Source organism: Oncorhynchus keta, chromosome 18, assembly GCF_023373465.1.
Source record: "Oncorhynchus keta strain PuntledgeMale-10-30-2019 chromosome 18, Oket_V2, whole genome shotgun sequence".
Lineage (NCBI taxonomy): Eukaryota > Metazoa > Chordata > Actinopteri > Salmoniformes > Salmonidae > Oncorhynchus > Oncorhynchus keta.
In genome coordinates this window covers 23,627,226-23,640,773 of record NC_068438.1, presented here as the reverse complement: position 1 = coordinate 23,640,773, position 13,548 = coordinate 23,627,226, and the positions used below count along the sequence as shown (strand labels likewise).

The 13,548-nt window shown below is 45.2% G+C and overlaps 1 protein-coding gene across 4 annotated transcripts in view; it reads left to right on the top strand.

The window, feature by feature from the left end:
* LOC118370874 (rho GTPase-activating protein 32-like) overlaps nucleotides 1-13,548 on the top strand; it is a 32,695-nt gene that overhangs the window by 13,997 nt on the left and 5,150 nt on the right. For 3 of the 4 annotated variants that reach the window (XM_035756084.2, XM_052467649.1, XM_035756088.2), the window contains 13 exons: nucleotides 7,534-7,620; nucleotides 7,985-8,128; nucleotides 8,384-8,476; nucleotides 8,620-8,742; nucleotides 8,921-8,998; nucleotides 9,185-9,266; nucleotides 10,659-10,808; nucleotides 10,927-11,029; nucleotides 11,188-11,332; nucleotides 11,632-11,714; nucleotides 11,951-12,058; nucleotides 12,175-12,320; nucleotides 12,411-12,624. In XM_035756084.2, coding sequence (XP_035611977.1) covers nucleotides 7,534-7,620; nucleotides 7,985-8,128; nucleotides 8,384-8,476; nucleotides 8,620-8,742; nucleotides 8,921-8,998; nucleotides 9,185-9,266; nucleotides 10,659-10,808; nucleotides 10,927-11,029; nucleotides 11,188-11,332; nucleotides 11,632-11,714; nucleotides 11,951-12,058; nucleotides 12,175-12,320; nucleotides 12,411-12,624 — 1,556 coding nt within the window. The remainder of the gene's footprint in view (nucleotides 1-7,533; nucleotides 7,621-7,984; nucleotides 8,129-8,383; nucleotides 8,477-8,619; nucleotides 8,743-8,920; nucleotides 8,999-9,184; nucleotides 9,267-10,658; nucleotides 10,809-10,926; nucleotides 11,030-11,187; nucleotides 11,333-11,631; nucleotides 11,715-11,950; nucleotides 12,059-12,174; nucleotides 12,321-12,410; nucleotides 12,625-13,548) is intronic. The other variant, XM_035756087.2, reaches the window with a different exon arrangement.

The following is a 13,548-nucleotide window of genomic DNA, read 5'->3' as shown; positions in this document are numbered from 1 at the left end:
GGGAGCCCAGCCAACAGCGAGTTGCAGTAATCCAGACGGGAGATGACAAGTGCCTGAATTAGGACCTGCGCCGCTTCCTGTGTGAGGCAGGGTCGTACTCTGCGGATGTTGTAGAGCATGAACCTACAGGAACGGGCCACCGCCTTGATGTTAGTTGAGAACGACAGGGTGTTGTCCAGGATCACGCCAAGGTTCTTAGCGCTCTGGGAGGAGGACACAATGGAGTTGTCAACCGTGATGGCGAGATCATGGAACGGGCAGTCCTTCCCCGGGAGGAAGAGCAGCTCCGTCTTGCCGAGGTTCAGCTTGAGGTGGTGATCCGTCATCCACACTGATATGTCTGCCAGACATGCAGAGATGCGATTCGCCACCTGGTCATCAGAAGGGGGAAAGGAGAAGATTAATTGTGTGTCGTCTGCATAGCAATGATAGGAGAGACCATGTGAGGTTATGACAGAGCCAAGTGACTTGGTGTATAGCGAGAATAGGAGAGGGCCTAGAACAGAGCCCTGGGGGACACCAGTGGTGAGAGCGCGTGGTGAGGAGACAGATTCTCGCCACGCCACCTGGTAGGAGCGACCTGTCAGGTAGGACGCAATCAAGCGTGGGCCGCGCCGGAGATGCCCAACTCGGAGAGGGTGGAGAGGAGGATCTGATGGTTCACAGTATCGAAGCCAGCCGATAGGTCTAGAAGGATGAGAGCAGAGGAGAGAGAGTTAGCTTTAGCAGTGCGGAGCGCCTCCGTGATACAGAGAAGAGCAGTCTCAGTTGAATGACTAGTCTTGAAACCTGACTGATTTGGATCAAGAAGGTCATTATGAGAGAGATAGCGGGAGAGCTGGCCAAGGACGGCACGTTCAAGAGTTTTGGAGAGAAAAGAAAGAAGGGATACTGGTCTGTAGTTGTTGACATCGGAGGGATCGAGTGTAGGTTTTTTCAGGAGGGGTGCAACTCTCGCTCTCTTGAAGACGGAAGGGACGTAGCCAGCGGTCAGGGATGAGTTGATGAGCGAGGTGAGGTAAGGGAGAAGGTCTCCGGAAATGGTCTGGAGAAGAGAGGAGGGGATAGGGTCAAGCGGGCAGGTTGTTGGGCGGCCGGCCGTCACAAGACGCGAGATTTCATCTGGAGAGAGAGGGAGAAAGAGGTCAGAGCACAGGGTAGGGCAGTGTGAGCAGAACCAGCGGTGTCGTTTGACTTAGCAAATGAGGATCGGATGTCGTCAACCTTCTTTTCAAAATGGTTGACGAAGTCATCTGCAGAGAGGGAGGAGGGAGGGGGGGGGATTCAGGAGGGAGGAGAAGGTGGCAAAGAGCTTCCTAGGGTTAGAGGCAGATGCTTGGAATTTAGAGTGGTAGAAAGTGGCTTTAGCAGCAGAGACAGAGGAGGAAAATGTAGAGAGGAGGGAGTGAAAGGATGCCAGGTCCGCAGGGAGGCGAGTTTTCCTCCATTTCCGCTCGGCTGCCCGGAGCCCTGTTCTGTGAGCTCGCAATGAGTCGTCGAGCCACGGAGCGGGAGGGGAGGACCGAGCCGGCCTGGAGGATAGGGGACATAGAGAGTCAAAGGATGCAGAAAGGGAGGAGAGGAGGGTTGAGGAGGCAGAATCAGGAGAATCAGGGAAGAGATGATAGGATGGAAGAGGAGAGAGTAGCGGGGGAGAGAGAGCGAAGGTTGGGACGGCGCGATACCATCCGAGTAGGGGCAGTGTGGGAAGTGTTGGATGAGAGCGAGAGGGAAAAGGATACAAGGTAGTGGTCGGAGACTTGGAGGGGAGTTGCAATGAGGTTAGTGGAAGAACAGCATCTAGTAAAGATGAGGTCGAGCGTATTGCCTACCTTGTGAGTAGGGGGGGAAGGTGAGAGGGTGAGGTCAAAAGAGGAGAGGAGTGGAAAGAAGGAGGCAGAGAGGAATGAGTCAAAGGTAGACGTGGGGAGGTTAAAGTCGCCCAGAACTGTGAGAGGTGAGCCGTCCTCAGGAAAGGAGCTTATCAAGGCATCAAGCTCATTGATGAACTCTCCGAGGGGACCTGGAGGGCGATAAATGATAAGGATGTTAAGCTTGAAAGGGCTGGTAACTGTGACAGCATGGAATTCAACGGAGGCGATAGACAGATGGGTAAGGGGAGAAAGAGAGAATGACCACTTGGGAGAGATGAGGATCCCGGTGCCACCACCCCGCTGACCAGAAGCTCTCGGGGTGTGTGAGAACACGTGGGCGGACGAAGAGAGAGCAGTAGGAGTAGCAGTGTTATCTGTGGTGATGCATGTTTCCGTCAGTGCCAAGAAGTCGAGGTACTGGAGGGAGGCATAGGCTGAGATGAACTCTGCCTTGTTGGCCGTAGATCGGCAGTTCCAGAGGCTACCGGAGACCTGGAACTCCACGTGGGTCGTGCGCGCTGGGACCACCAGATTAGGGTGGCCGCGGCCACGCGGTGTGGAGCGTTTGTATGGTCTGTGCAGAGAGGAGAGAACAGGGATAGACAGACACATAGTTGACAGGCTACAGAAGAGGCTACGCTAATGCAAGGAGATTGGAATGACAAGTGGACTACACGTCTCGAATGTTCAGAAAGTTAAGCTTACGTAGCAAGAATCTTATTGACTAAAATGATTAAAATGATACAGTACTGCTGAAGTAGGCTAGCTGGCAGTGGCTGCGTTGTTGACTTTGTAGGCTAGCTGGCAGTGGCTGCGTTGTTGACACTACACTAATCAAGTCGTTCCGTTGTCCCTGTCCTTGAGTCTGAGTCGAGTCACCAGTCCCCTGTCCTTGAGTCCGAGTCCAGTCACCAGTCCTCTGTCCTTGAGTCCGAGTCTAGTCACAAGTCCCCTGTCCTTGAGTCCGAGTCCAGTCACCAGTCCCTTTGGCTGAATCCCAGTGCTCGAGTCCTGGTCCAAGTGCTCAAGTCTGAGTTGAACAAAAAATACTACATTAATATTGGTTTATGTGCACATAGAAAAAAATATATACCTTTTGAAAGCCAAATTTAATGAGTTTTTTAGACATAATTGGTATTTTAGTTACTGTTGTTTTTCTGCTCGCTTGTATTGGTGGCTTGACGACCGTCTGTTGCTCTATTGATTTGGCTCGTATTTAGTAGAAGAAATCTGCCCAACAACAACTAGTGGCAGGCTGGTGGGAAGATTTTCATGTGGGCGTTGAAGTAGAGCAAAGATTTTCCTCCTGTTGTACAATGGTCATAATTGCCTGCAATATACTATAGCCTATGAAACAAATAGTCCTTCATACATTCTCACACACATGTTATTTGATAAAATGTTCAATAGTTATGTCAAATCAGTAATGTTTTAAAGGGATGAATGGTCTCTTGACGGAATTGGCTATTGCTCCTGTCAGATTGACCAGATTATTATTTGCTACTTTTTTTCTAATCGGCCACTAATATTTATGTATGTTGTGTTATTCCAAAGTGAAAGCTAAAGGGAGACTGGTGACAATGGGAGGGTAGAGCGAGATGACAAATTCAAATACAAACTACTTTTCAATACTCAAGGGGAGAGAGGAAGACAATAGCTGTACTGTTTTTTTACTTTTAAACTCAATAGAATTGTTTTCAATTTCGTAAAGCAGTTTGTGTTTCTTAACCATGCAAAGCTAAATAGTAGGCTGGCGACTGGTGAATACGGGGAAGCAAGAGTCGCTTGCGCGATGTGTATGATTGGAGGCGAAGCCAGAGTAGAGCCTGCATTCTTGTCTGCCCACACTCATCGCTTGCTCCCCCGCAGCTCACCAGCTGATGTAGGCTGCGTGCGCCAGTGTGGTGCGCCATTCCCATGGCTAGCTAGAGGACAGAACCCTCACTGCTCTGCGCACCCAGTGCTGCAAATATTCTGCTTATTTTAGTAGCCAATCCAGTCAAGGTGCAAATACAAGTCACAGGAAGGTGAGTCCAAGTCACCAATGGTCGAGTAGAAGTCGAGTCACAAGTCATGAAAATTGGGAGTCAAGTTCCAGTCCTGGACTCGAGTACTACAACACCGCTTAATTGTTACTCAAAAATGATTTGATATTGAGATAAAAACAGCAGCATTGGACCTTTAACTGCTGTTATAGTGTTATAAGTTACATGCTGACTTCACTAAGAGGGTGGTCTGACAGATTAGAGGGAGTGTCAAAACATTGTCCCTGTGGTGGGTCTCATGACTCATGTCCTCATCCTAGAAATCACACACAGGACCAGAAGGGATATGACAGATCGGGTCTCAGGCAGAATGGCAACATGTGGACAGCAGCCTCTGAAACAAATACAGAGGACTGGGTCGATTCTGCCCGAGATTACTTCCATCTCTACAGAAGCATCATTTGAAATGGAAATGCCTGGGTGGTCTGTTTCCTCCTGCACCTCTCTCTGTGTCAGGCCTACGTATGGTTATACACTAACTGCTTTGGTTTAGCCTATATACTGTAGAGCTCCTTTGTCACGAGAGGATGAGGAAAGTTAGAGGGAGGGAAGGAAGGAGAGTGGGAGGGAGATTGAGATGAGGAGGGAATGGGAGGGACCAAGGGAGAGAGAAACGTCGGGATGCTTCCCCTATTTCTATTCTCTGCTATTAAGGTGTAATTAAACAGTGAAAGCATGTTGTGGATCCACCTCATGGCGAAGGACAGACTGAAGGGGAGCATTTTGATTTAACCTAAGGGACAGCTGAAAGCAACCAGCATCTGTTTAACGCTGCTCAATCCAGAGGCAACTCCACTCTTTTCCTCTGTCCTAAATCCACCAGCCAGTGGTAGGAAGCTACGGGTTCAGCTTAGTGACTTCTATCTGGAGACACAGGACTGCAGTTGAACGCTGTCTGGGAGACATCCAGCTGTGTTGTAACCTGACTTAAAAGCTGAGGACCAGTTAAGAGCCTGCACTGGCAGGTACCAGTATGCGATTGTGTATTCATTTCTGTTTCTGGGTCCAGATGTGTGTATTAATAGTTAATGACTGCAGGCATGTTTCTATTTAGGGATTTGTGCTGCGCCGTGTGAGGTTGTCAGTTTTAGTTGCTTGGCTAAAATGCGTTGGTAAAAAGAGTTGGGGGATAGAAAGAGCGTAAACAAAACAGAAGTAAGACATGCACTAAATTTACTCAGTTTAGTTTGCAGTGTTAAATGCCTCCGCTCCATGTGACTGTGTTTCTCTGTCCAGACATCCTCTTGACATATTGTTAATCATCATTGATTCATGTTTGTTGTCTTATCATGCTAACCGTCCATATTTCCATCTACATGACCGTAGTTAATGTTGTTGTTTAATTCACTCATTGACTAATGATTATTCTTCCAGCCTGTATTAATAGTTGACATCCTCCAAACAATATTGATTATTTTATTTTCTATTTCAAATGTTTGCTTTGTGATAAGGTATTTTGCATTGATTTGTTACTCTCTGCATAGCTACGTGTATGAAGGAGCTGTGGTTTGCCATGTCATTGAGCAGTGATGGGTAACTAGGTCATATTGTGTTTGGTAACTCGAGTATCTAGATTAGCTGTTCACTCTTCTAAATAACCAAAACCTCCCCTGCCTCGCAGGCCTTTGAAGTTATGCCTGTATTTGATATCATTGTATTCCCCTTACTATTCCTGAGGCTTTGATCTCCTCTTGGTATAGGAGTTGATGGAGTTATATGGGACAGAGGGAGGGGGGGTGGGGTTCTTGGTACATTTCCATAGCCTCTCAAACACTGAAGGGGTTCTCAATTGCTTAAATATTATTAATATACTGCATTATTTTTTGGGTTGAAAAACATATGTCAAGCGCTCAGTGTCATGGTGTTGAAAATGCACATTCGTACTTTCTTAACCTCTCACAACAGCCAGTGAAATTGCAGGGCGCCAAATTCAAAACAACAGAAATCCCATAATTAAAATTCCTCAAACATACAAGTATTATACACCATTTTAAAGATAAATGTCTTGTAAATCCAACCACAGTGTCCGATTTCAAAAAGGCTTTACAGAGAAAGTGCCTAGTCACAGAAAACCATACAGCCATTTTCCAGCCAAGGAGAGGGCTCACAAAAGTCAGAAATAGCGATTAAATTAATCACTAACCTTTGATGATCTTCATCAGGTGGCACTCACATGACTTCATGTTACACATTAAATGTGTGTTTTGTTCGATAAAGTTGATTTTTATGTCCAAAAACCTCAGTTGAAATTAGCGCGTTATGTACAGTAATCATTGTCTCAAACATCCGGTGAAAATGCAGAGAGCCACATCAAATTACAGAAATACTCATCTTAAGAATTGATGAAAGATACAAGTGTTTAACATATATTTAAAGATAAACTTCTCCTTCATGCAACCGCTGTGCCAGATTTTTAAAAGGATTTACGGCGAAAGCACACGACGCGATTATGTTAGGTCAGCGCCTAGCCACAAAAACCATACAGCCATTTTCCAACCAAGGAGAGGTGTTACAAAAGTCAGAAACAGCGTTAAAATGAATAAGTTACCTTTGTTGATCTTCATCTGGTGGCACTCCCAGGTCTCCATGTACGACAATAAATGTTTGTTTTGTTCGATAATGTCCCTCTTTAGTGCGTTTAGTTCAGAAATCCAAAGGCGCAATGCTCGCTATCAACATCAAGAAGAAAAGTAAAAAAAGTACAATAAAAGTTAGTATAAACATGTCAAACGATGTTTAAAATCAACCATCAGGTTGTTTTTGTCATAAATATTCAATAATATTTCAACCGGACAAAAGCTTTGTCAATAGAAAAGGAGAAACAAGAAAGGCGTGTTCCCAGTCACGCGCAGGACTCATTGCTGGAAATTTCCACTAACCTCTCATTGAAAGTGCTGTATCTCCCTCATTTTTCAGAGTAAAAGCCTGAAACAATGCCTAAAGACTGGGAACATCTAGAGGAAGCCATAGATCTCGTGAACTGGGTCCTAAGTCTTTGTATGGTGGATAGGCTTTCAATGGAAAAACAGCCTTTCAAAATAATAGTACTTCCTGGTTGGATTTTCCTTAGGTTTTCCCCTGCTATATCAGTTCTGTTAGACTCACAGACATTATTTTAACAGTTTTAGAGTGTTTTCTATCCAAATCTACTAATTATATGCATATCCTAGATCCTGGGCCTGAGTAGCAGGCAGTTTCATTTGGGCATGCTTTTCATCCAAAATTCCGAATGCTGTCCCCTACCCTAGTGAAGTTAAGAGTTCTTTCTTATTGTACATGAAGTCAGCAGCTCTCAAGTCCAAAGGACCTCAACACATTTTTTAAAGGGGCCTCTTCTTTTTGATATATTATGTAGATAATACAATTAGATTTGAGATGTTTCTGGTCATGACAAACTAACCCATTTCTAACCATGATAGTGTTACCCAGTTGGCTCTAATGTCCATTACTGATAGAGTTTGGAGAGTGAGCTAAGTGACCGAACATGCATTTGGTGTGTGTTTTACTTTCACACTAGTACAGAAACAGAAAGAGGTTGCTGTATTAAACTCCTGCATTATTTAGAGTGTGGTGTCCCTCACTATTTAAATCTCTCTGTACCCATTCCCCTGCAGCTGTCCTTTGCAGAGGAGCAGACTGAGGGGAAGAAGGCTGGTCTGGACTCCAAGGAGCCACTCTTCGTGGTTCAGATCTGCTGCCAGGTATAATGGAGCTTGAGGGCTAGGCCCTAGTTTCTGACCCATAGAACATATTATCTGAAGCGTGATACTCATATCTAAGGGGATAGGATAATCCAGTGCTTCTCAACTCTCTCCTTGGGACCCAGACGTTTCACAATTTAGTTGTAGCCATGAACTAGCACACCTGATTCAAGTAGTCGAGGGCTTGATGATTAGTTAAACAAGGTTTGCTAGCGCTGCACTAGATCAAATACATGGAATGTCTACGGGTCCAGGAGGAGAGGTTTGAGACAGGCTGGGATAATCCATTTTGTGCCTTTGTACAGTAGCTTTATCCTAGATTCCTTCACTCATTTCAGGCTCACTGTCTCTGTTTGTGTCTCAGAGTCTGAGCTGGCTGGTGAAGCGCTCCTATGAAGACTTCCGTGTGCTGGACAAACACCTCCACCTTTGTATCTATGACAGACGCTTTTCTAAACTCACTGAGCTGCCCCGCATTGACTCTCTGAAGGACACAGTAGAGGTAGAGGTCAGTCAACAGGACTTAATCTTACGACTGGCAATATTATACTATCTGCTGTGAATGAGACCGGTTGTAATCCCAAATGACACCCCATTCCCTAAATAGTGTACTACTTTTGAACAGTGCACAGGAAACTAGTGGACTAATTAGGGAATCGAGTGCCATTAGGGACACTTCCACAGTCATAGTTACATTACATCAGGTATCTCCCCTGGCTTTGCATTCAACTTAACTCATTCCCGCCGGCTCTATTCTCCTCAGGAAATAACCAAGATGTTGGCGGCCTACCTGTCCCGTCTCTCAGCCATTGCTGACAACAAGATCAACTGTGGTCCAGTGCTGACATGGATGGAGGTGAGCTACTCATGTTTCTCTTTATTCAATTAGACTTCTTGCAGAATGACATTTTCCATAGATAGTAATAGATCCATTTGCTTTCTTTGCTAAACTCCGTTATGTCATTTTGTACTCCATCAGCCTGTGTTTTTGTCTCTCAGATTGATAACAAGGGCAACCACATGCTGGTAGCTGAGGAGTCCTCCATCAATGTTCCTGCCATCGCCGCGGCCCACGTCATCAAACGCTACATTGCCCAGGCCACAGACGAGCTGACCTTTGAGGTGACCCGTCTGGGCATCTTATGATAGGACAGTAAAGGGGAGAGGTTTAGGGAACAGTGGGATGATATGGGGATACATTCACTAGGGTATTTGTATACATTCTGCCGTGGTTGTTGATGTTTTTAAACCCACTCAAACTACTATGCTCTCTGTCTTTTCTGCGTCGTCCCTGTTCTAGGTAGGGGACATTGTGTCAGTTATTGACATGCCTCCTAAAGAGGACACTGGCTGGTGGAGAGGGAAACATGGTTTTCAGGTAAAACCCCTCAAATAAGTCTGACATAAACAGCTTTGTCTGTCCCTTCATAATAGTGACCCATTTTCTGCATCCCACACCCTACTGTACATGGAGGTTACTATCACTTACTCTTCCTTAGATTGTATCTGGTGCATAAACAGCGCGGGAGAGTTACAATTCCTCCTTCTGTTTCTCTCTGTGCAGGTTGGCTTCTTCCCCTGTGACTGTGTGGAGCTGATCAGTGACAGGGTTCCCCCCTGCGTGTCCAGCTCTGTGCCAAAACCAGGTACTGTGGCCTGTTTTACAGCAACAATACGTTGTTCTCCCTCTTCTCCATGATGCATGTATAACTGACTGGATGTGACTCTTAAAGCGTGTCTGAATCAATGAGGTGTGTGTGTGTGTGTGTGTGTGTGTGTGTGTGTGTGTGTGTGTGTGTGTGTGTGTGTGTGTGTACATACAGGGCATTTGGGAAGTGTTCAGACCTTCACTTTTTCCACATTTTGTTACATTAGTCTTATTCTAAAATGGATTAAATTAAATGTTTTCCTCATCAACCTACACACAATACCCCATAATGACAAAGTGAAAACATGTATTTTTTTTAAATGTTTTTTTTTTTTTAAATGATACCTTATTTACATAAGTATTCAGACCTTTTGCTATGAGACTCGGGTGCATCCTGTATCCATCATCCTTGATGTTTCTACAACTGAGTCCAACTGTGGTAAAATCAATTGATTGGACATGATTTGGAAAGTCACACACCTGTCTATGTAAGGTCTCACAGTTGACAGTTCATGTCAGATCAGAAACCAAGCCATGAGGTCGAAGGAATTCTCCGTAGAGCTCCGAGACAGGACTGTGTCATGGCACAGATCTGGGGAAGGGAACCAAAACATGTCTGCAGCATTCAAGGCCCCGAGAACAAAGTGACCTCCATCATTCTTAAATGGAAGAAGTTTAGAACCACTAATAATTCCTAGAGCTGGCCGCACGGCCAAACTGAGCAATCGGGAGAGAAGGGCCTTGGTCAGGGGGGTGACCAAGAACCCGATGGTCACTCTGACAGAGCTCCAGAGTTCCTCTGTGGAGATGGTTGTCCTTCTGGAAGGTTATCCCATCTCTGCAGCACTCTTCCAATCAGACCTTTATGGTAGAGTGAGCTACACTTCAGTAAAAGGAGTGACAGCCAGCTTGGAGTTTGCCAAAAGGCACCTAAAGACTCTGACCATGAGAAACAAGATTATCTGGTCTGATGGAACCAGATTGAACTCATATGTTTTATTTCATCGTTTTTAATGTCTTCACTATTATTCTACAATGTAGAAAATAGTATAAATAAAGACAAATCCTTGAATGAGTAGGTGTGTCTACATCTTTTTTTGCTTTGTCATTATGGGGTTTTGTGTGTAGATTGAGGGGGGCAATGAAATCAATTTTAGAAAAAGGCTGTAACATAACAAAATGTGGAAAAAGTGAAGGGGTCTGAATACTTTCCGAATGCACTGTATGTGTGTGTAAGTGTTATATGGGTTGACTCTGAAGAGAGGACCACTTTGGGTTTAAGTGTTTTTATTCATACTTTCAAGTGTTATCCACTGGGTTTCAAATGAACAGTTATTGTTTTATTTACAACCCAAAACTACATTAGATTCATTCAGATTTTGTCCTTCAGTTTGTAAGAAGCACGGAAAGCTGGTGACATTCCTGAGGAGCTTCATGAAGTCCCGTCCACCTCCCCAGAGGCTGAGGCAGCGTGGGATCCTCAGGGAGAGGGTGTTTGGCTGTGACCTGGGGGAGCACCTCCTCAACTCTGGACACGGTGGTCAGTCTCCCAGCAGCCGTATCTCTCTATAGTTAGCACAGTATAGAGAATGGTAGTCTTCTCAGTCTTTGTTGTTCAAATCTTTTGGATGTTACTGTGTTGACGGCCCTTTCTCCAGTCCCCCAGGTGATCAAATGCTGTACTGAGTTCATTGAGAGACATGGTGTCGTGGATGGGATGTACAGACTCTCTGGGATCTCCTCCAACATCCAGAAACTGAGGTAAACCCTTGCTTCACTTAGCATTACATAATGTACAACATCTTTGAAAAGATTGAGATTCAATCATCATGTCAGTACTGCTTACAGACTTTTAACGTGTTGACCATACGTGATGGTCTGATGTTGAGCGTTAACCAGTGTCTTCTCTGTTTCCCCAGACATGAGTTTGACTCGGAGCAGATACCAGACCTCAGTAGAGATGTCTTCAAGCAGGATATCCACTCCGTAGGGTCTCTGTGTAAACTGTACTTCAGAGAGCTGCCCAACCCTCTGCTCACCTACCAGCTCTATGAGAGATTCTCAGTAAGTAGCAGAATACTGGATTGGGAGTGGTACTTAGGGGAGAGATGGGGGGCTGATTGGGGAAAAAATAGTGTAGGAGATATTCTTAATAATATAGTCATCTTGTAATAAACCAAGGGACATACTGTATTAATACATAAGGGGTAGAATTCTTAATCAGAAAAAAATCATTTTAGCACAGTGGGGTGTATTGAAGATTACTGTAAACGGGGGAAACAACAGTTAAGGACAGAATGCTCCTGCTGGCCTAGTTATGAGGCTCTCTCTGTGTGGACCTCTCGTGTTCCCTCCCTCCACAGGAGGCTGTGTCTGCAGCTACTGATGAGGAGAGGCTGGTGAAGATCCATAACGTCATCCAGCAGCTTCCTCCTCCTCACTACAGGTCAGTTGGAGAACTCACAGCAAACCCAAATGGCTTCTGCAATACTGCATCTTCTGTATTCACTACAACGGTATATAAAGTCACCACTGAACTGTAGGTGCTAAAGCGCCATCTGTTGGCTAACAGAGAGCATTGACCAGTCAATGACTTGGTATTGTAAGCTGACAGTAAAGAAGGGTGTATTCCACATGTCTGTGTTCTACCTGATCTGTAATACTCTCTGGTCTGTGTTGTAGGACTCTGGAATTCCTCATGAGACATTTGTCCCAACTAGCCACCTTCAGCCCTATTACCAACATGCACACCAAGAACCTGGCCATCGTCTGGGCTCCCAACCTGCTTAGGTATATTGTAACATTCCAACAACCAACACTGTCATTAGTATTTACTGCGAATATACACTGTTTTGTAACTGGTTATGACTGGCCATGAAGTTGAATAGGATATAACTGTGTTCCAGATCCAAGCAGATTGAGTCGGCCTGTTTTAGTGGAACAGCAGCCTTCATGGAGGTGCGTATCCAGTCAGTGGTGGTGGAGTTCATACTGAACAACACAGAGGCACTCTTCAGCCCCAAACTCAACGCCCTCATCCGGGAGAGCACAGGTACAGCATTACCCTGACTTAGGCAGTCATTATAGGGAAGTTGTGAGGACATTATGTGAAGTTCAAAAACATTGCTCCCTTTGCTTCCAGGTACCAGTACCCTATCGAGGCCCAAGTCTCTGCTGGTGTGCTCTCCCTCCACTAAGCTCCTGTCTCTGGAGGAAGCCCAGGCGCGTACCCAGGCCCAGCTGGGCTCCCCTGTTACTACTCCAATTCTGTCCCACAGCGAGTACATCGAGGTGGGGGAGGGACCCGGGGCACTGATGGGCAAGTTCCACACAGTCATTGAGCTCCCCACTGAGAGGTAGGTTGTTGTTGGTTCTTCTAGAAACTAGTAGCCTACAGTACGTTGTAGTTGTATAAACCATGTACAGTACCAGTCAAAAGTTTGGACTACTCATTCCAGGGTTATCTTAATTTTTACTATTTTCTGTATTGTAGAATAACTATAACTATGAAATAACACATATGGAATCATGTAATAACCAAAACAGTGTTAACCAATAATCAAAAAATATAAATATATTTGAGATTCTTCAAAGTGGCCACCATTTGCCTTGATGATCAATGAAATTGCAGCCCAAATAAATGTTTCAGAGTTCAAGTAACAGACACATCTCAACATGAACTGTTCAGAGGAGACTGCGTGAATCAGGCCTTCATGGTTGAATTGCTGCAAAGAAACCACTACTAAAGGACACCAATAATAAGAAGAGACTTGCTTGGGCCAAGAAACACGTGTAACAGACATTAGACTGGTGGAAATCATTTGGTCTGAGTCCAAATTTCAGATTATTGGTTCTAACCGCTGTGGCTTTGTGAGATGCAGAGTGTGGTTCCCACCGTGAAGCATGGAGGTGTGATGGTGTGGGGGTGCTTTGCTGGTGACACTGTCAGTGATTTATTTAGAATTCAAGGCACACTTTACCAGCATGGCTACCACAGCATTCTGCAGCCATACACAATCCCATTTGGTTTGCGCTTAGTGGGACAATCATTTATTTTTCAACAGGGCAATGACCCAAAACACACTTCCAGGCTGTGTAAGGGCTATTTGACCAAGGAGACTGATTGAATGCTGTATCAGATGATCTGGCTTCCACAATCACCTGACCTCAACCCAGTTGAGATGAGTTGGACCACAGAGTGAAGGAAAAGCAGCCAACAAATGCTCAGTATATGTGGGAACTCCTTCAAAACTGTTAGAAAAGCATTCCAGGTGAAGCTG